Source organism: Polypterus senegalus, chromosome 9 (assembly GCF_016835505.1).
Source record: "Polypterus senegalus isolate Bchr_013 chromosome 9, ASM1683550v1, whole genome shotgun sequence".
Taxonomy (NCBI): Eukaryota; Metazoa; Chordata; class Cladistia; order Polypteriformes; family Polypteridae; genus Polypterus; species Polypterus senegalus.
Genome location: NC_053162.1, coordinates 31,628,403 through 31,651,211, shown reverse-complemented (window position 1 = coordinate 31,651,211; position 22,809 = coordinate 31,628,403). Strand labels below are relative to the sequence as shown.

General features: G+C 36.8%; 1 protein-coding gene across 1 annotated transcript in view; it reads right to left on the bottom strand.

Moving 5' to 3' along the window:
• Positions 1 to 22,809, bottom strand: part of LOC120535477 (potassium channel subfamily T member 1-like) — a 146,205-nt gene that overhangs the window by 88,701 nt on the left and 34,695 nt on the right. Inside the window, exons 10-18 of the mRNA XM_039763358.1 lie at positions 21,566 to 21,746; positions 16,509 to 16,673; positions 15,253 to 15,389; positions 11,214 to 11,277; positions 10,964 to 11,072; positions 10,051 to 10,159; positions 3,267 to 3,416; positions 1,654 to 1,892; positions 59 to 275 (exon numbers count right to left, since the gene is read on the bottom strand). Coding sequence (XP_039619292.1) covers positions 59 to 275; positions 1,654 to 1,892; positions 3,267 to 3,416; positions 10,051 to 10,159; positions 10,964 to 11,072; positions 11,214 to 11,277; positions 15,253 to 15,389; positions 16,509 to 16,673; positions 21,566 to 21,746 — 1,371 coding nt within the window. The remainder of the gene's footprint in view (positions 1 to 58; positions 276 to 1,653; positions 1,893 to 3,266; positions 3,417 to 10,050; positions 10,160 to 10,963; positions 11,073 to 11,213; positions 11,278 to 15,252; positions 15,390 to 16,508; positions 16,674 to 21,565; positions 21,747 to 22,809) is intronic.

Below are 22,809 nucleotides of genomic sequence, written 5' to 3'. Positions count from 1 at the left end.
AGATAAATCAGATTTCTGCCCTGAGCAGAAGAACAAATATAAATTTAAAGATTCTTACTCGGGAGCTGGAATGCCCTCATCATCAGACTGAGTCATTTCATCTTCTGATTGGTCGCTGAGGAGGTCACATGGCAGAATGGAGGCTGAGTCTGCAATCTCCAGCACAGGTGCAATACTTGGTCTCCGGCTCTCTGCTCCATTCTCTGTTGGCAATGCCAGCTTGGTGCAACTATTTGGCTGACACTCTGTGTTCTGCAGATCCATGGCAACTGTTCCTAGAAACAAGAAGACAATTAATACAGTTCCCAGGTATTAAGAAAGTACTAAGGAAGGCAAGCAGGCCTATTCTGCTAAGAAATGAAAATAAAGGAAAACATATGCACAATGATGAACTGGATAAGTGTGTTGAAAAAAATGTATTGATACTATGTAAAAAACTAAAAATAACAAGCACTCAGTAGGCCTTTACTTAGCTATTTAATAATCAGACATTGCACACATATGCAGGTATTGCCACAAATTTAACAAATGTATAGTTAATTCCTTAATACCCAGCCACCTACCATTAATAAACATATCACAAAACTGTTGGTTTTGAGTTGAGCAGGACTTCCCCTTTCCCTTCTCACACAGTAAGAATATGCATCTATTTCTGTCACATTAGACTGGTGTCCCAGAGAGTGGATGTGTGTAGTATACAACAGGTATGTTCAGTAATTATTTTGTAACAGTGATCTATATTAGAATTGGTTATTCATATATGTATGCATTTACTATATTTTCACATTATACAGCCAGACTTTGCTTCCATATATGCACAAATAATCAACATTTTAGCTTGTACTGAGAATATGAAATGCTATATGGACTACAGTATAAAAGGCATCCAGAGACAGAAATTATAAAATCACAGCTGCAATCTTAGAATCCACCAAAATGTCTGGCAACAATGTGAAAGAGTGGGGCATAAGCAGAGTTTTATTGCTTACTCAACAATAGCTAATAAAAAAGTGAAGGTACTACATGCTGTTATCATTATCTACTGTATGTACATGGTTTAACATCTTAGTGTTATGCACCTTTTTCTGAACCAAATCATGTAGACAAATCTAGGTAGACAAAACCTGAGCCCCAATCAATAAACTTGTCCTACTTCTTGTTGTATCACAGACTCACGTTTGATAATATAGATGTGCTGTTTTCAAAATTGTTTGTCTGAAGTTAAGCTAAGTTCTACTTCTTAAGCTACATGTTGTGTCTCCTGTTTTAAGGTGCGTGGGCTGTGTTTTTGAGCTAGTATTGGGTCAAGACAAAACAAACTATTTTTTGGCAGTGTGTGCCCTCTGCACTATGATGTTTAAGTTGCCATGAGTTTCAGGGTTGCTTCAATGCTGCTTCCCACAACCCTATAATGAAAAAAGTAGGTTCAGAAAATGGATACATCTGTGGTATTCCTCCTTTGTCAAAAACAATTAATTGTCATAACCTGCATCCATGTGCTCTATAGTTCAAAACCTTGACTTTCTAGCAAAAGTAGTAACCTGTACATATAGTGCTACACTAGGACATTTTTCTACCATACTGAACAAACAGTATTAAGACTGCAGATATCCTGTTTAAATTATAGGCAGTTGTTCCACCTTTACAGCTTACCCATACTAGCGATGATGCTGTGGACAGGCAGTCTAGAAGGACCAGCGTAAAAGCTCCCTGAAGATATGCCTTTGCGATTATGCTTCTCTTCCTGTTTGAAGATAAAGGCGGAATTCTCCTCTTTGGTAATATTGATATAGTAGCATGTGTCTGAGGCAGCCATGATGTGGCGGGGCCCAGGGTTTAATAGAATGCTTTTATTGTCTTCCCGTTTGACACCAATCAAGCAAACACCATACCTAAAATGTGAATTGAAGTTCTCAGAATAATCAGCTCTCCATACTAATTGATATTCAATCAAAATAAAGAACTCACTATAACTTTAATTCCACACAATGTTTAATACATCAAAGGCAGAAATGGTCAAATTACTAAAGCTTAAACAACTTGGTGAGTAAAACATGACATGTACTGAAGCACTTTAAGCATTTAAGGTGTATCTGAAATGGATCATTTATAATATTTCTTAGGCAAATGAAAGGAAACAAAGATTAATTTATTTCCTTTATGTTTCATATTATACAGTTGATTATGAATAAAGAAAACAGTACAGGATATTTTATTAGATCAGGTAGACTTGTATGTATTTTTACTCTCGAGATACTATACACTGCCCCCTTTCTGCAGCATAAGCCCAATGCCATAAATTAAATTAAATTCTAGCAATCTTATTTACCTACAAGAATCAATATATGTTAACCCACTTCACCTCCACTTGCTCTCTGCTACAAATTGCATGCCACTCAAACATTTATGAGGTGCCAGTACTTCCAGCAACATTGATATTATCAGCTCTATTCTGCCAGTAGTTACCAAGCAGGACATAAAAGATAGGTCAAACAATATAAGTTAAAGCTAGAGAAATGACGCAGAAGATCCAAATGGATGGATACTACTAGGGAATTATTGTTCATGTAGCATGCTGGCCCAAACATAAAGATTGATTACAATTATTCTTTATTTATTGGATGAATATACAAAAGGCAGATTTAATTTAAAATTAAATTCTTCTTTGTTTGATAAAAAGTTATTAAATAGTGAAAAAGAAGTTCTAATATTGTATTTTAAAAGATACACACATAAATGTTCTCCTAAAATTCTAGCATGCTTCGTAACTGTTATCTAGGTAATCAATACTCAACTACTTAAGAGTTCTTGATGTTTGCTTTTTGTTGACAAACACAAACAATTAACAAATGGGCTGGAGTAATAAGAAATACAATATGAAAGGGATTTGAGTTTATGTGATATAGTGGACGTATTTGGCAGGCAATGGAGAGCAGCAGTTAAATGTTTAATAAATATCGATGGTTACACACTATGCAAACTGAAGTATATACAGTAAAGTAAGAAACATCTTCTCATAGATAATGAAACAGCGGCTATCACTGCTGCATCACAGCATTAAAGACATCCCTACACAGTGTATTGGGAATGCTTACATATCATAAAATATATTTTGCCAATGAATTAATTATGTTGTAGCTACCTAGTTATCTTCTGTTTTTCATATTCTCCTTTGCTTGATGATGATGAGCCTTCACAGAGCAGAGACTGACTTACTAGTACGCCCTTGACTTGGATAGCCATATTATTGGCAGTAAACAACTTACTTTTTATGAGCATGGAAGGAGGCATAGGTGAAGCTCTTCCCTTCATACTCTCCGAAGAACTTGCTGTCTCCAAGTCGAATATGATAAACTTCATTCCCAGAACATCGACCATACATCTTCTGCCACTGCTCTGGAGACTGTTGGCCTTCCCTGCAATATTAATAGAGGAAACTGAAAAAGGAGTAAAAGATAAAGGCCAAAATTTGCAGGTTCCACAATTTGTTATTGAAGAGACTGTATTGGTTTTCCTATTCCAAGAAATGTATTTATTTCCCAGTCAATAATAATGGATAATACAGAAAATATATAAAGGAAATGCATTTTCCCATTCACTCAATATGGATTTTCTCCATGAAGAATGCACCCATGCCATTCTGTTTCATCCCTTATAAAAATTTCCAAATATTGTTTAGTCTTTTGAAAAGTAGGCTGCCCTCTGGCTCTCAGTTTAGGCTGCAGCTTCATTCATTTATTAGCAGATATGAATGAATCATCTATTCCATACATTGCATGTCTTTCTTTTACATTTCCAGTAGCTTTTCATTTCATTAAAATGAAGCATTCTTTTTGCGAATATTGAAGGTGTTTGGCAAACTCCTACTGTATCATTTGACCTTAAAGTCAGATTAAACATTGGATTATTTGACCTGATGCTTTAGACAGCACAATAATTGTGAGGCAGTGCTGTATATGTAACATGTGCTAGGAAAAAGGATTAAAACACTCAGCACTGCACATGTCAAAGATGGTGGAGATAAATGTGTCTTCCTTTTTACAATAATAGTCCAACAGATACCAATGAGCCACATGCATCAAAGTTTTCATTCATCAATGTTATTTTTCTGTTTTTACTTTTAAGTGTTTTCTTTCTTTTTGTGAGATCTTTTTGATATAACATAACAGATTACATCTTCTGGACTATATATTGCCTACTGTAAAGTTTGGCAGAGGAGAAAAATGGTGTGGGGCTTCTTTCCATGCAGGTTATTATTAATGCTACAGCATATAAAGACATTTTTTGACAGCTTTGTGGCAACACTTTTTGGAAGGCATGACTGTGTTCCTCTGGACAATGTCAGGCCCGTAAAGAAATAGTATGATGAACTTGATATAGAACTTGAGTTGATAGAGCATTGAACTATGACCTCAACCCTACTGATCATCTTTGAGATCCCTAGTGTGTGCTTGGTGTGTGGGTGTGTGTGTGTGTGTGCCTTGTGGTGGGCTGGCACCCTGTCCGGGATTTATACCTGCCTTGCGCCCTGTGCCCTGTGCTGGCTGGGATTGGCTCCAGAAAACCCCCGTGACCCTGTGTTAGGATATAGCGGGTTGGAAAATGGATCGATGGATGGATGAAATGCTGATTGGATTTTTATAGTGAAGCAAATTGTGACAGGAAGTTCATCATCTTGTGGAAGGTAGAAGCAAAAAAAAACAAACAAAAAAAACAAAACAAAAAGAACCGGAAACAAGAACAGAAGACATTGGGGAGAAGGAGATCTTCCATTTTGGAAAACAAACTGCTGGGACTGGTATTAAGGATTACAAAGTGGTTGTGGAATTCTAAATGGAATGGGGAACCTTCCAGATAATTTGTTTATTGCAATAGGCCCACTGAATGTTCTCAGACTTTACAAAAAAACAACCAGCATCGCAGAAGCAAAAAAGTTTCATGGGATGGGTGAGATTAATCAAATTTCATAAAGAAAACAGAGAATTACCTTACTTGTTAGACGTGATAAAATTAACAGACTCATATTCTTTAGTTTATTCTAACCTTTTTCTTTTATATTATATATATATATATATATATATATATATATATATATATATATATATATATATATATATATATATATATATATATATATATATATAAACTAGCAAAATACCCACGCTCAGCGGAGAAGTAGTGTGTTAAAGAAGCAATGAAAAGAAAAGGAAACATTTTGAAAATAACGTAACATGATTGTCAATGTAATTGTTTTGTCACTGTTGTGAGTGATGAGTGTTGCTGTCATATATATATATATATTTACACACACACACACATAAACATATATATATACATATCTATACATATACACATATATACACATATATACAGTATATATATATCTACATATATACACATACATATACATACACACATACATACATACACACACACATATATATATACATACACACACACATATATAAACATATATATACATATAGATACATATCTACATATATACACACACAGCTATTTCGTATCAGTGCAATACGCTGCTTGTTAAAACGGATAACTCCCGCTCTTACGTGCAAGTCTGCGTGGATATTATGAACTATCGTATTTGTTCAAGTTCTATTTAAATTTTAAATAGAAGGAATTTTTATTTAGTCGACAGAAATATCTTTGGTAGGAATGGTAAAACAGACAGGAATATTATTCGTGAATAAATCAACTCAAACCTTAAATAACTTAAAAGAACAAACATTCAAATTTCTTTACTCTTATGTAAATTTATATAAAAAATAAACTTAGATTTTAAATATCCCAAAAGATTTTGCTCTCCATAAAAATATATCCTTTCAAAATTATACAAATTCAAATATGAACATGCTGCATAACAAAACCTGGAAATATAAATAAAATGTGTTCCTTTCAGCAATAACAAATCAAATCATTAAGTTGTCTTTGCTCATATGTCATTTTAGAGCTGGACGCCTGGCATCTATTTTTGGCAACAGGTTCGTTTCTGTTTGGTGTGAGGTTCTGTGTTGTGGAGATTCTCAGGATGGATTGCAGGTGCTCATCAGTGAGGCGACTCCTGTGTGCTGTTTTGTTATTCTTTATCACTGAGAAGAGCTTCTCACACAGATATGTGCTACCAAACATGCACAAGGTTCGAGCCGCATGTAGACGGACTTTTTTTGTTCTTCAAAGTCACCAAAGCGCCTGCAAACTCAGTGCTTCGGTTTATCAGCAAAGTGCGATTTGGGAACACCGTAGTGACGACTTGGTTTAACATTACTTGGCAACAGGGAAAGTTGCACTGGTGCATTTGTGTCTCCCATAAAAGCAACTTCACTTGAAATCACTTTGTGATTGTGCACGGGTAAAACGTCCGCTGAAGTGTCAGATTCTTATTTAATTCTTCTGCTTTCTGTATCTTCTGCATTGCATTCAGGTCTTTCAGCCTCACTGATGAGCACCTGCAATCCATCCTGAGAATCTCCACAACACAGAACTCCCTGATGTTTTGTCTCATAGTGCCGTCTTAGATTAAATTCTGTAATTACAGCCACATTAGCTCCACAAATGAGACACACGGGTTCAGTAAACATATACTCAGCCTCCCATCGGTTTTTAAAGGCTCTATTTTCAGAATCAACTTCTCTCTTCAGCATCGTGTGAGCTAGCTTCGCAATAACTTGCAGCATCATAAGCTAGACTTGATTAACGCGTAAGTGTTGGCAAGGCAGCTGAAGCGCTGCATTATGGGATCTGTAGTTTATTGTGTTACCAGCGCTTCATATACCCGGCTTTAATAACAATAATACAGTATATAAAATGATCTCGGGCGGATATAATTACACGCCGGGCGGATGTGGGCCCTTGAGTTTGACACATATGGACTAAATAGAACTTGAAAAGATATATTTTTCAAATGTGATCGCAATTCAGATAGAGTTGACGCACTACAGCCTGCATGCCTCAATAAGTCATCCTCCCTGCCTTACTTTTTACCGTTCATCTAATGAATACACTGAGTATGGCTTTACCAAAACAATCATTGATGGCGAATAAAGTATCCATTATTCGAGTATGTAGATCGGGATATATATACAGTATATACATATATATATATACCCGCGTATGGCAGCGGAGAAGTAGTGTGTTAAAAAAGCTAGAAAAGAAAAGGGAACATTTTAAAAATAACGTAACATGACTGTCAATATACAGTATTTGTTTTGTGAGTGTTACTGAGTGTTGCTGTCATCAAGGATTTGATTATCATTATTTCTTTCAATCAGGTTCGTATTTGTAGGATGTGTTGTGTTCAAGTTACATTCCGTGTTTGTCAATCGTTGTAAAGATGACAGGTTTCATTCATCGATTCGTTTCTTACTGCATCAATAAACAGCTCGTCTTCTTCTTTATCTGAGACCTGACACACTGCATGCACGGGTTTTTTACACTGTCTTCCTTTAGCGGACATTGACTTTTTCCACCGTGTGCTTTGTTTCCACAGTAGCTGCATTTATGAATATGCTTGTATGTATCAAACGCTTCATATTTTTTGCTGCCTTTTCAATTGTGTAATTCGGTTTTGTTCAGCTCTTTGGAACTGTTGCTTTTATCTGTGCACTGCGTCAGTTCACGTGAGCCACTCGGTGTACATGCATCGAAGGTTCCCAGCTGTGCTGGTGCCATCTCGTGCTATGTCCATGGCTGTATTTAATGTTACCTTAGTCCTGGCACTTAAAACTTTCTCTCGCAGTTTCGCTGAGTTTGTGTCAAACACCACCCTGACCATCTCATCTTCCTCTCCATAAGCACAGTCCTTCACCCGTGAATATTTAGTGGCAGTTTGCTATTGGATTGCCGCTGACGGACGGCCTTATATGGGTGGGCACTAAATTACAAACGCCAGCGGCAGCCTGTCTATGAACTTAATTTAAAGTGTAGGTTTACATCGTGCTTTGAGTAGCAGAACTCATGAATATAGCTGTATATGTCACTCGCTCGCTTCTTATTGTTTCGCTGCCTTCTCAATTATATAATGCATGTTTTCTTAAGCGCTTTTTTGAGGTCTTCCTGGTTTTCTATGTACTGCGTGATTACATGGGAGGCGTGATGATGTCACACGAAACTCCCCCACGGCGTTGAAGCTCATCTCCATTACAGTAAATGGAGAAAAACTGCTTCCAGTTATGACCATTACGCGTAGAATTTCGATATAAAACCTGCCCAACTTTTGTAAGGAAGCTGTAAGGAATGAACCTGCCAAATTTAAGCCTTCCACCCACACGGGAAGTTGGAGAATTAGTGATGAGTCAGTGAGTGAGTGAGTGAGTGAGTGAGTGAGTCAGTGAGTGAGTGAGTGAGTGAGTGAGTGAGTGATGGCTTTGACTTTTATTAGTATAGATATATATATATATTGTGGTCCCAGGAGGACGTGAGGAGGGCTTGTGCCTCCTCCAGACCGCGAGGGGGCGTCCGTCCTGGTTCTGTGGGGAGCCACGGGTTGAGGACATGGAAGCCCTACCCTGTAGGGGCCCGTGGTCACCGCCAGGCGGCGCCCCAATGCCGGTTCATCCCGTGTGGCCCTCGGCCCTATGTTAAAACAGAGAAACCTTTCATTTTGCTTCAAGTACAAATTAGTCTACTGTTTCAATTTTACCTTTACAGGGCTTACTCCAGGTTTTATATTTTGCACATTTCCTTCTTTTACCTGTCCACCAGAAACTCTGATCCTTTCATAGGGTACTACTGATAGTGATTTTATGCCAGATTATTATTGGGTATCTCTCTATTTGGTACACTTTCAAAAATGTTGTGTTTAAATCACAGACCCTCCACCACTAACACACATCATTTAATGATATTTTTATGTCACTTGAATTGGAATCTGTGTTGTATTAAAGATATTGAGCCTCCACAAGTTTATTTTGGCTACATTTTTAACTACGTGACATTGAAATGAACTGTTAAAAAGCACATATTTAATGCAGTCCACTAACACATGTTCTGTAATTGCTTTCTATTATCTCTTTCATTATTGAATATGACTCACTGTTACAAAAATATTAAATAAACATAAATGTGATAACTGACTCTTGGATGGCAGAAGTAAAAAATGAGAAATGCTCAATGCACTTGAATATTATGCAATGCGTACATTTTCTAGCTTGGCTGAATTTGTAATCATCTACCAGTGGCAGTGAAACTTTAGTAGTGTTTTTGCCTGTCTTACCTCATTTAAAGCAGTCCTTGGCTTTTTAATGTGTTTAGTGGTTTCTTTCTTATAAGGTTATAGTGTCATTATAGTCACATGTACAGAATAAAGTAGAATTCTTACATGTATTTGCTAATCAGTCTGTAGCACTATTTAAGATCTACTCAAGAGTCATGTTGGTCTCCTCTCCATATTTCTTGTGTTTAATAAAAATAAACATACCTCACCTGACATTCACATCATGTACTTTACAATCACAAACATAAAATATATATTCAGAGTTGGTCAAAGGCATTTAATTTTTTGTAAACACATTAAATCACAACTATGTTCAATTATGGTAATACTTACTTTTTTTCAAACAAATATCAGAGAAAAACATGTGAATTTAGCAGGGCAGCTATCCTATCTTACAATTGTTAGGATGCAGTCATTTACGGTTATTAGCGTTAAAGTGTTTCACTGATTGCAAAACCGATTTGAACAAAAACCCTGCAGCCACAGGAACCCCCAAGGACTGAACTTCAAAACCATTCCCTTAAGTAAATCAATAAAATAACAAAGTTGTTTGCAACACATAGTCCAAGACAAAAAAAAAATCAATGTCCAAACGGAATTTCAAAATACCAAAGGAGATATAGAAAGTAAAAAAAAATAATGGCAGTAATGTCATACAGTATGTCTGGCCTATAAATGTGTGATTGCAAAAAAGAAAATATACACATATAAGTTAGTTTTACATATGTTATACTTTTGAATGCAATTTTAGGTGGGAAAAAAAAGCATACAAACGTAAGCCAGTAATGCGTAGCCAAGGAGAGTGCGTTGATACTCACTGTCCTCTTGATGTGTGAACTAACAAGGTGATCATTGTGGAGGTGGCAGGGCAGATACAGTTTAGAGCCAGCATTGCATACTTAAACTCTTCTTCACAAACAACATGATCTGCAAGACAAATTCTGTAAGTTACAATCTCTAATTTGGCAAATTCCTGCTTTCTTTAAGGTATTTTTAGGACTGCTTCAATTCCTTTTTATTTTTGGCACCTTCTGATTAACTGAATATTTTCATGGGGTGACAGTGCTATTGCAGTTTCAAGGTATCTAAATCCATTTTCCCTTTTCTTAGTTTCCAAATTACTTAAATGAACATGTTAAATGAATTTAAATTCATCCGAAATATTGCAATTTCTCTACTTTAATCTGACCTCAAATATGTTAGTATGTCTTTGCTGCTGTGTGCCAGCTATGATGGATTAGAAAAGAAAAGTACTCTTCTGTGTCCCATAAATGAGATAACAACAGAAGATACATGCTGACTCTCTAAACTATGTTTTCTTTCAGGAAAAGCACAATAACCTGCCCTCCTTTATTTCTCCCCTGTGCTTTCTCTTCCATTTTCCCTAATTCTCAAATGTTTTCCACTAAACAGTTTATATTGATGACATAGATGAAAACAGTCTTTCTATGAACTGTTCCCTGGCCGACCTCATTGGTCTTAAAAGTGGACCAAAATATAATGTGTCATGTACGTATTCCACTTTCTCTGACCCATGACCGTAACTAAAATATGTTCAATATGGCAGGTGAACTGTCTATTATGATGAGCTGTCAGAGGTCAAATTGAACCTTAAGCTTGCTATAGCCTCACTAATAAAAGTGAAACATTACAGAGAAAGAATATAGCTCTTTTCACAGGTATATACAGTTTTTATTATTATCTCTATTCAACAGCAGACCTAGGGCATACCTGCAAATTTTACATGGAATTTGTTCTCTGGCTTTAAGATCTGTACATAAAGTGGGCAGTTGGGAGCAAAGTCCTTCACAGCCCATGCTCTTAAGATGGTCTGGTGGTCCTGAAAATAAAAAGGTATATATGTTTACATAAAACGGCATGTTACCATAGCTACTGGATAATGTATATGATTATAATAATATACCATACTTCTTGCTAAAGCCTTGGACGTGAAGTAAACATAAAAGATAAGTCATCTTACCGCTGCTGTTCGGTCCACCTCATTTCGACTGCTGAGAATAAAACAAGCCTCTGCATCATCCATCCTATGGGAAACATTGAATTAAAAGATCAGGAAAATCTTCAGATGGGCTGTTGCTGATCATTTTAACATGTTACAGCAAATTACATAACAGAATGAGCAAGTGTGGACAAGGTTAAGAGCTGGGGAAAAAATACTTTGTAAAAGACAGTTTAAGGTAAATAGGTCCAAACCAGAGGCATGAATGTTGCTGCCGAGGTAAGTAATCCTCTTGACGAGGTCGACACTCTCTCCGCAGACAGACACACGGCTGATGGCTGTGCCCAAGAGGTCATTAAAGGCCTGGATCTTGGTTTTTAACCAGGACACTCGCAAGCCCAGACACTCATACTCCTTGCTTAGTCTCTTGGGAGCCCCAATCAGAGCTCCATTGACTGAGCGAAGATCATGGCATAAAACCAGACTGCTCCTGTCGTTGATAGGTGAGCAAGTGATCATGGATCTTACTGAGGATGACCCTAGCAAGGACCTTAACCAGCATCAAGAACAGTGTTATCCTCATGTAGTTGCCACAATCCTGGTGATCAGCCTTCTCTTTCCAGATAGGGACGACACGTCCCATTTACCAGTCAGTTGGGATGATGCCCGTTTCTCAAATGGAAGCAAAGATTGCTTGCAATGCCAGGAGGACAGCCTTACCACCAACCTGGAGAAATTCACCCTGGACACCACAGATCTCTGCAGCCTTCCTTACCTTCAGCTGGTTCAACAGCTGTGCAATCTCAGTGAGCCTGGGTGGTTTGCATCTAATTGAAAGAATTACAGAGATGTCCTACGTTCTAACTGGAGGATCAGCTTTAAACAACTGATCAAAGTAGCCAGCCCAGTGGGTCACAATTGCAGTGTCATCCATAAGGGCCATTCCATCACCTGCCCTGACTGCAACTCTCCAAAAATCACATTTGGATGTGCATAATGCTTCAGTTCCACTGTAAGCATGACGTGGGTCGCTAGACCACAGATGGTGTGTCACCCGTTTACAGATTTCTCTAACAAACACCTCCTTATCTGCCCTCAGAGCCTTTGCACCCACCCTTCTCAGTTCCTGGTACAGATTGGAGTTGGCATCAAGCTTTGTGCTGTGACTCCTCTCAATGATATGCAGGGTGTCCTGTGAGATGAAACATCCTACTGGGTACGCTGGTAACACTAACACAACCCTCAGTAACCTTTAGGGTCTTGTCATGGAGGGTTTCCCACATCACAATAGGAACAGCAGTCAGACACAGGTCTGTAAGTTCCTCACACAAACTGCATGCAAACTCATAGAAACATCCTGATCTTGGAGTCTGGCCAGGTCCAGCCTCATTTTCCTAGTAGGTGGTAGCCTACTGGACCTGTGCTGGATCTAGTAGTTGTAGCAACAACAAGTCTGTGGTCAAAATTCACTAACTGGGTGCTTCTGTAGACCCTGCAGTTTTGTAAGAGCCTCCAGTGTCTGCCAACGAGGATGTGATCAATCTCTTTCACCACACCACCAGTATTGGAGTACCAAGTCAAACAATGCAACTCAGGGTGCTAGAACTAGGATAAGAAATCCACAGCCTCTGACCTTTTGCAAGGTCAAGGAACATGGAGCCGCTTTCACCACAGCTGCCAGACCCATGGGGATCAACACAATCCTCGTAGCCAGCCATGTCTGAAATCCCAACAAGGCTCATCTTACAAATAGTCAAAACTACTGTATATAACTAGCAAGAAAAGACTTGCAACAGAATACACCCTCTGTCATTCATGACTAATCTGATGGCACTGCATTCTGAGACAGACTGCATCACTGATGGAATGAACAAGAAGTGGCAAATTAAAGGAGAGGGAAGATAACCCAAACATCTGAAGGTGGTTCCCAGACATAGCTACCTCCTCCATCTCTCCCTTGATCTACTGTATGTCTCAAGTGCTGAAAATCTTATTTGCATAAGTACACACAACTAACCTTGAGGAACTCCATTTTTATTTTAACTTTATAACTGATGGTAAGTTACACTATGATTACCTATGACAGTAACTGGTCCACAAAGGATGCCATTTGTCTTGTTTTACATTAAAAGCAACTACCAGGTTACATTTTATAGACTAAAGAACATGAGTTAACACAATAATTTCCTTTAAACTGAGCTTCAAATTTATTGTACAGGGGCTTGGAGACAATCTCTGTATTTGGATTTTTAATTTTCTGACCAGAAGACACCAGACTAAAAGCTGACAACAACATGTTTTCTCTGTTGAGTATCAACAGTGCCTATAACTGTGGGAGATACTTAATGCCCCAGCTTTACTCCATGTTCAAATACAGACAGACACAGCTTGAACTTATTGATAATACCATTGTAAACCTAATCATTAACAATAAAGTGTTATCGATAACGATAAGATCAAGGACCAAGTATTTTGGAGTTACAGAAATAACTTTACTTTTGTAATCAGAAAAACTTTAGAACTGAATCATCAAAAAGAGAGAGAGAGAGGGCCAAAACCATTTTTACCTCATTAAGGTGTTTTGGAAATAGTCTGCAATTTCAAATCTTTGGGCACCTTTATCAGTAACAACAACAAAACAATGTAATTGAAATAATCAAAGTCTCATGAGTGCTCCTTTATTCTTTCAAAGAAATTTGGCAAGTCTTCACAATTCCTTGTGATTTTCAGAAAATATTCAACATAGCCATTTCTTATTTGCTGACTGATTCGGAATTCTTCCAATTCTGCACTGAAAATGTTACTAAGGATGAAGACAACAGAGAAAACCATTGGTAGAAACCTTCGCCATCAATGAACACTGACACTGTAGCAGGCGATATAATCAAAGACTATAATATGATCAAGATCACATTTTTTTTTTCTCCGCTAACCACTGGACAGTGGTACAAAACTAAAATTTCCATCTTTAGAATTTAAAAACTGCTTTTACCATTCAAGTCATCAGACATTTGAAATATACTTCATAATACTCTTACAGGTGATGTAATCACTGTTGCCTTGTAGTTTTATGCAAATTCATAATTTTAAATCCAGTGTTGAATATTGTTACGCTTTTTATTTTTCATTAGTATTTAATTTGTTTTTGACTACAGTACTTATCTTTTTGAGTGCAAGTGCAACTAAGCATTTCATTGTACTGTTGAGAAAAGCCAAGCAAAATGACACCTTTTATTGGCTAACTAAAAAGATTACAATATGCAAGCTTTCGAGGCAACTCAGGCCCCTTCTTCAGGAAAGATCTTGCCTGAAGAAGGGGCCTGAGTTCCCTCGAAAGCTTGCATATTGTAATCTTTTTAGTTAGCCAATAAAAGGTGTCATTTTGCTTGGCTTTTCTCTACATTCATAATGGCTAACATGGTACAACAACCTAGTACTATTGTACTGTTGAGAATATGACACAGAACTAATTAATGGAACTTAAACTACTGTCAAGGATTGCTGCTACATTTGAGGTATGTCTGTAATGTTTTAGTAGAACTGGCATGTCAAATGTCAACAAGTTTTATCACAACCACGAGATGGCAGTAGAAATCAGCAAGATTTTAACAACAGACAGACTTATATTTAACTTATTAAAATCACATTAACAAACATTTTCCATATTTCAACAGTTATTATCATGAAGTAGTTATTAAAAGTTATCAATGCTTTGTGCAACATTCTGTTTTGTCTTCTAATGACCATTCTGGAAATGTTTTGTAAAGTAAAACATATGCTGAAAGTACAAAAAAGAAAACTGTCTTTAAGAATTGAAAATTAAGAAACACAAAAAGAATAGAATTTGTTTTGGCATGGACAAAGTTGGGTAACATGTACAGTACATTGCACCCAGCTGACTGACTTCTGCCTACTAAATCTAAAATACTGCAATACCATAAAGGCAAAACAAAATCAGTAAGAGAAAGTAAGACAGACATTTACATTAAATGTACAGTATACTAATGTTTTGAATTTTGTATGTCCATACTGTTGTTTCTGTTTCATGAGATGTGCTTACTTTGCTCTCATGAGGTCTTGGTCTTTAAGTGCTGATCCCTGAAGGTAGATCACTCGTTGTGACCATAGGGGAATCTGTAGCACCCTACGAACTTGAATATCCATTTCAGTCGGGCACAAGATCACTACATAATAATCCTGCAAGAAATGCAATAGAGATAATGCATTATTTTTTATTAGAATTTAGGAGCCACAATGATTTATCCATATTTGAAGAATACAATGAAAGATTCAGTAAGATTGCAACATACAGTTCTGCATATTATATCCATCAGAAAAAAGTTGACATACTTTCAACTTTAAAATAAAAGGTTTTGGATATAGAAAGAATGATGTGTACAACTGTGCTTTGGTGGGTCACCACATGTATTCTTCATCAAATTTCACAATTCTTTTTTTTAAGGAATAAAAAACGTTTTCTGCATATTAGATCAAAAAAGTGACTAATGTTTAAAATGAAAGCAACAGAACAGAAGTAGAATGAAAAATTGATAAACGTTTTTACCCACGTACCCATCAAATCTCACGCTCATTTATGTAACCTAGTATCACAACAAACAAAGTTGAAAACATTCCTACTTCAAAGGGCATACACAAACACAGCCTTACATACTCTTTCACCCCAGACCAGTTTAGAGGTGCCAATCAACCTCACAGCAGGTCCTGGGACTATGGGAGGAGGCCCAAGTGCCCATTAAGAAGCCACAATAAATGCACACAAAAGGTGCCTCTACTCCAGTCCTGATTTAGGTTCAAAAAATCTCGTTGTGTTTCTTCTGTTCGGGTACTGCATGTGAACGTAGATTCTAAAAAAAACATAGATTAAAATGTCCACCTGCTACCACAAAGATCATGGTGAAATCATTGCTGCATTCTTAGATGACAAAATCTATTAGAAGACTTGAAGCCTGTATTAAATTGACATCAATTTAAAATTAGAACTCATCTTGTAAATGTAGTTAGTATTTTTAGGACATCTTGTTATTTTTTAACAGAAGGAGTTCATTTGCAGACAGTAAGCTATAAATTCAAAATAACACCTACAGTTTGCAAATGTACTGAATTTTTTCAAAAAATTGGTGTTTTCAAGGATAGGGCAGCTGCAGAAGAACATATTCAACAACTGCAAAGCAACAAGACTGTCTGATGACAAAGAAAACGACTAACACTTGTAGTTTGTGTGTAATGTATGACCAGACTAGTATTTCAATAATACTAAAGTTCAGAATGACATTTCTCATTTAAATGTTCGCTTACCTGAAGTCGTGGATGAGCATAAAACTCATTCAGAAAGTCCATTAGTAAATCAATTTTCAAAGAGCTGACACACAGCACCACATGCTTCTCTGTCTGCGCTCTGTGACGACTATAATTGCCACCAGACTTTTGTCTTTCCATCCACAGGTAGACTAGCTCCTCAAACTGAAAGAAGGTGCATATAATAAAGCATTGTACTTGGCTGTAACTGAGCAGATGATCCTAAAAACAACAGGCTGCTCCAAAAATGAAGTGCAATATACACAGGAAAGGAAATTTTATTTTATACTTTTATGTATTTCTAACATTCAGGACTGAAATATGCCTAAATATGTTGTAGTAACAACAGTAAACATTGGAGCTCATCTTGCATAAGGTGCAACTGCATTGTAAAGCACAGTGGGTTATTTATACCGTGTTTCCCCGAAAATAAGACAGGGTCTTGCTCTAAAAGATGCACTAGGGCTTATTTTCAGGGGATATCTTATATTTATTCATGTACAAAAATATCCATTTATCCAAATATAGTCATGTCATCTTCTTCTAGTATATTGTCATAACTCTCCACATTCAAACCCTGAATTTCAGCCTGAATTTCTTGCTACTCCAGCTGCTTTTAGGATCCTCCAGGATCGTTGTGCAGTTGATGAATGGTTCGATGTGGTGAAGCAAAATGCCAACATACAAATGCATTCATGGTGCTTTTATATTCAAGAATTGCATATTCCCCAAAGTAATGACACGATACATTTTTAAATTCTCACATACCATCTTCAGTGCCGTCTTTTATTTTTTTGCGCCTTTACAATACCATCAAAATGTACGCCAGCTTATTTGAGGCACGGAGAAAAAAATAAGGACATAATGAAAATGTCTATTTTGTGATTAAAGGGAAAATTTCGGCTTTAACTTATAGTTTACTTTATCATTAAAGCAGACCGTCGTAAACGTCATCTTAAAACCGACCCAGTTGTTAAATTGCTATGTACTTCTGAGAATTCCTCCTGAACTGACAGCAGCATCGCCCCACTGAACACATTACATTTATGATATTCCAGCTCTCTGCACATTTAGAATTCTTAGATTTATACTTGATATCACTTTCATGATGAAATGCATTAAAATAATTATGTTACATTTTACCGATAAATTGTTAACTTTGTTTAAATAATGAATACTGCTAATAGTTGCACATATGGGATGGCACGGTTGCAGAGCGGTAGCACTGCTGTCTCGCAGGGAGTCACGTCCCTTGTGATCCCTGCCTGGAGTTTGCATGTTTCCACAGTGTGCTCAGTTTTCCATCCAAAGACATGAAGGTATGGGGATTTGGTGAAGCTACAATGACGGTAAGTGTATTAGTGTGCTTGTGTTCACCTTGTGATGAGCTGATGCCTCATCGAAGGATTTTGTTTCTGTGTTGCGCCGATGCTGCTGGAATGGGCGCATCTCCGAATTGATGGGTGTAATCATTAAACATTCTTTTCAGCGATATTGTGGTGCCAAGGTGTCCTCGGAATTTAACAGATGTTTCGGGCACACACGTCGGATCTCGTGAAGTATAAACCTGGCCTTAGGCGCCTTACTTTTTAGCTTACGATCTTGACTAGGTCTTATATTACAGAGCAACCTGAAAATCATGCTAGGGCTTATTTATGGTGTAGATCTTATTTTCAGGGAAACACAGTAGTCATCATCTGAACCTGGTTGCATGTATTTCAGCTATGAGAGGGCACAAAACTTCCCACATGAAATTAATCTAGACATGAAAGTGGCAATGTTTTCCTTCTTGGTGCTACACTCTGTTGTGGCAGCAGATTTTAGTATTAATTTTTTCTTCATGCTTTAAATGAGCCCTTGGTTTATTGAGATCCTGTATTTTTCTTCTGAATATACAGAGGTCACAATACTCAATATTGTGGGTTTAGGTTTTCAAAGGAGGTGCTCCACTTAGTTTTGTCAGGTTTTACAAAGCTAGAGTACATTTCTTCCGTTCACTATTTTGTTTCTGCATCACTTACTTAATTTTCTTGTTAAAATCTGGATTGAATTTTTGCAAAATAGCTTTAGAAGATGCAAACAACTCCATTGTGCCAATTGACATACATCCTTTAATAAAACTGAGAATCTGGTGTGACTAGTTACTTGATCCCATACAAGAAAAAAATTAATAAGTGAATGGAATATTAAAATAGCTAAAAACTTTCACTTTAGATAAAAGGTTGACTGCAATGAAAATAAACAAGAGGTCTATGTGAAATAGCCTTGAGACATATTACCTTTATATTTACCTAATTAGTCTTTACTTTTACTCAGACTGACATGAACTTTTCAAGTGCCTAAAGACAATTATAAAAACAAAGACAGGTGTGGGCAAGGAAGAACATTCTTTTAATAGGACACACTGCAGCAACATTAGCTGTGGAACTGAATGATTTGAACAATATAGTAGCACCCAAATCAATGATTAAACGAAAAAAGTATATAAACAGAATATACTGTATCTCAAAAGCGCATGCTGTTCCTTGAATTATTTTCAGCGGTTTCAAGCATTTTTAATGTAAAGTGAGAATAAAAAGGTGAACAAGTATAAATCATACACTGAATATTTTTGTTATAATTTCAATAGAGATAATAACTATACTTTACTTCCACAGGATACACAAGGTGCATTGTCAAATCATTTTATCAGTGCATTTTTATTTGCTCAGCTACAACTTATTTGAACAGCAAGATGGCTGTATGGGAGTTTATTGTGATATATCAGAAACCTAGATGAATATCACAGACACCAGTGAGTAAAGAGTCAGTGTGTATCCTAGAAGATGAACTTTTGTGGTTGGTGGTTTGAATAAAGAGCATGGTGGTCTGGCATTCAGTTAGTTTCCTTTGGACTGAATGAACTAAGCAACTGTCATGCCCTGATATATGCCGTGAACCTGACATCAGCCAGATCTAGTCCTTTCTGTACTTTTTCTTTGCTTCACTGGCACACTGAGCTTGCCTCTGTGCCTTCAGCTCCTGTTTTCAGTAAACTGAACCTACATTTAAATTAATATTATTGTTTTCATTAATACACCATATAATTCAGTCTATTTTGTTGTTCTCTACTTATCATTCAACAGGAGGTAGCTCAGAGTGAACAGCTATAGAAAACGTTCATTTTATATGTGCACAGTTATGCACTGTTACATAACATTGAAGCCTCCTGCACATGCACTCCATACAAGGAATTTACTGCTAAATCACCAAGCTGAAATACGATTTAAAACAAAAATCAATTTGACACTCCAGTGTCAGCCAGCAATGTTTCAGAAAAAGCTAGTTTCGTTTCTGTGAATCTGTTATTTCTGCTTATGTGTGATCAAAGCAAAAAAAATGACCACGACAAGCACTTATGTTTATGTGAGTGGGTCAATTAAACTCAAAAAACGGAATGTATACTCTGAGAGATGGCCAGCAGTTTATCCAGGCCAACACCCCCAGGCCGCTAGATGGAGTCCTCCCTGCAACATGGAGGTGCCCCGAATTCCCGTAGGGCATCATGGACAATGGAGTTCAGCTTCACAGCTCTGCTGGATACCGTGGGGGCTGCTGCAGGGAGGCACAGGGATTTATATTTTCCTTATAGCCCGGAAGTACTTCCTAGTCACGGGGACGGAAGAAATGAAGTACTTCCGGGCTGAAGAAAAAGAAGAGTTTTCATCTGATCCGGAAGTGCTGTGGAATCACATGGACTGAAGGACAGAAGAACTTCCGGGTCGAGCACTAGAAAAAGGACTGTGGGAAACCCAGCAGATTGAGCCGGAGTTGGGAGGGAGTGTGACGGAGCTGCTGGATGGAGAGGAGGATTGATTTATTGTTGATTATTGTTTATTATTGATTTATTATTGTACAGTATATTGTGGAGGTGGAGGTGCTTTGTGCACATTATTTAAGAACTTAAGAAATTAAGAATTTAAGAAATTAAAATGATTGCTGGGACTTGGTGTCTGGACGTGTTGTCTGCGGGTTTGGAGGAGCAACAACGACCCCTAGTGTCACAATACGTTTAAAAACATATTCAAGCTAGATGTCAAACAAGTATTAAACTTAAATTTGGTTTTATTTTGAAAGGTTTGTTATTTAAAAAGTATGGTCTAGAAACTGAAAAGGTAGCCTTGTTTCCTCTGGACCAAGATCAAAAGTTGTGTAACTTTCCAGAACACTAAAATATGCATTAGTATACAGGAAATAATAAAAGATCAGAATGACAATGTTCTTGTGAACACATCTTATAAAGAAATAGAAATCTCTTGGGATAGCAGATTTAATCAGATTAATGCAGATTTCAGTGGCTTTTGCCTTTGACTGCTCAAATCTGGAACTGGCGCCCATGAATGCCATCATCCTAGAAGATTAACAAGTTGTCCTTAGAGATGTGTCTAAATTAGTCTTTCTAAATTCCTGTGATATTTCTTTGTAGAGCTTGATTTGAAAAAGTAGCTATTATTAATACAGTGTTCACATGAAAGTAAAAACAACATGTAAAATGCATACAAAATGTATCCATGCTAAGAAATTAAGTGAATCAGGGATTGGTTACTGTAACTTTGTATTGCTACCAAATATAACACTGTACTCATGTCCTAGAGTTGATATTCTTACCTGAGTGCTGCTGTGCAATACTGTGCTCAGCTAGGAAATGGCAATGTTTGTGTTTTTTGAATGTTAGGAGACTCAGAATTCGCCAATATAATTCATTTATATTTCTGCTGTTTTAATTTTGCCCATTAGTTAATTGATTTTATATGCCTTTAGGGGGTCTTCTGTTTAACCATGTGAGATCTAAATTAATAATTTTTAATAACTGCTACAATTAAAAATCACTCCATTACAATTGTCATTTCACTCCATTAGATGCATCTGCAGCTTTTACCTACCAAAAAAATCCTTTCAACAGGAATACTGGTGAAAACAAATGCAACAGTAATTCTGCTTTACATTTTAATAGCATCATTAGAAAAGCAGAGAAACAATTACTACATAATTGTACTGCAGTAAAAATTATTTATTACCTGAAGTGGTAAAACCACTAAAGCAACACAGATCATGATAACCACAAGAAGTTGTGAAGGCCAGATCTTTGGTGTGACGTCACCATATCCCACAGTAGAAAAAGTAACAATACAAAAATAAAGAGAATTGAAGAGTGATAGGTTGTTGCCTGCTCGTTCTAGATGTTGGATTCCACAGGTCCTACACAGAAAAAAACAGATCAAATTCCAGGAATAATTACCCACAAAAAAACTGAGTAATAAGTTACAATTCCTTGACTCAAAAAATTTCTGGCAGCAAAGATTCACAGGTAACTACATCTTGCTTAATTTTCTTACTAACACATAAACAGATCAGTGAGACACAAGCGGCTTTAAAGCAGTGTTTGAGCTTCTAGGGAAGGGATGTATTCGTCATGTATTTGTTTAGTTAAACACTCAGAGAACAGTTTCAGCACACTAAGAATTCTGTATTTATGGAATTAATTAGCACTGTTGAATGCCACAATGATCTTGTGTGCATAGTTCAAGATTTCAGCCAGTATGCTGAGATTTGAATTTTCAGAGTAGAGATATATATTAAAATGTAGATTTAATCTGTGGATTAAGTACATGCACATTTCCATGTGGAATAAATTTCACTAGAATGTAACTCTTAATTTGCTGTTTTATGATGGACGGATTAAAAGGAAGAAGTCTACGTGACCATCATCATCATCAAGCCCTTCCGTGAGAATCCTAAATCCAAAGAGGACTGTTTCATTTATGTTAGGTAGAATGCCCAGAGGGGACTGGGCGGTCTCATGGTCTGGAATCCCTACAGATTTTATTTTTTCTCCAGCCGTCTGGAGTTTTTGTTTTTCTGTCCCCCCTGGCCATTGAACCTTACTCTTATTCGATGTTAATGTTGATTTATTTTTTATAATTATGTCTTTCATTTTTCTATTCTTTAATATGTAAAGCACTTTGAGCTACTGTTTGTATGAAAATGTGCTATATAAATAAATGTTGTTGTTGTTGTTTGTTGTTGTTTGAGTAATAAAGTAGTCTTTCAGCATTTGTGTATTATTCAGGTTGTAGAACTATTGTTAATACCAGAAAAATAGATTGACTGTTAATTATCTGAAGAAAAATACATCCTGTATTGTTCTGCAAACTCTCAGATATAGTTTAAATTTATATTTTACTCATAACTTTCCTTCTGCTCACAGTGCACTACACATGAAATGACATTGTATACATCATTTGTAACTGAAAATGCAACA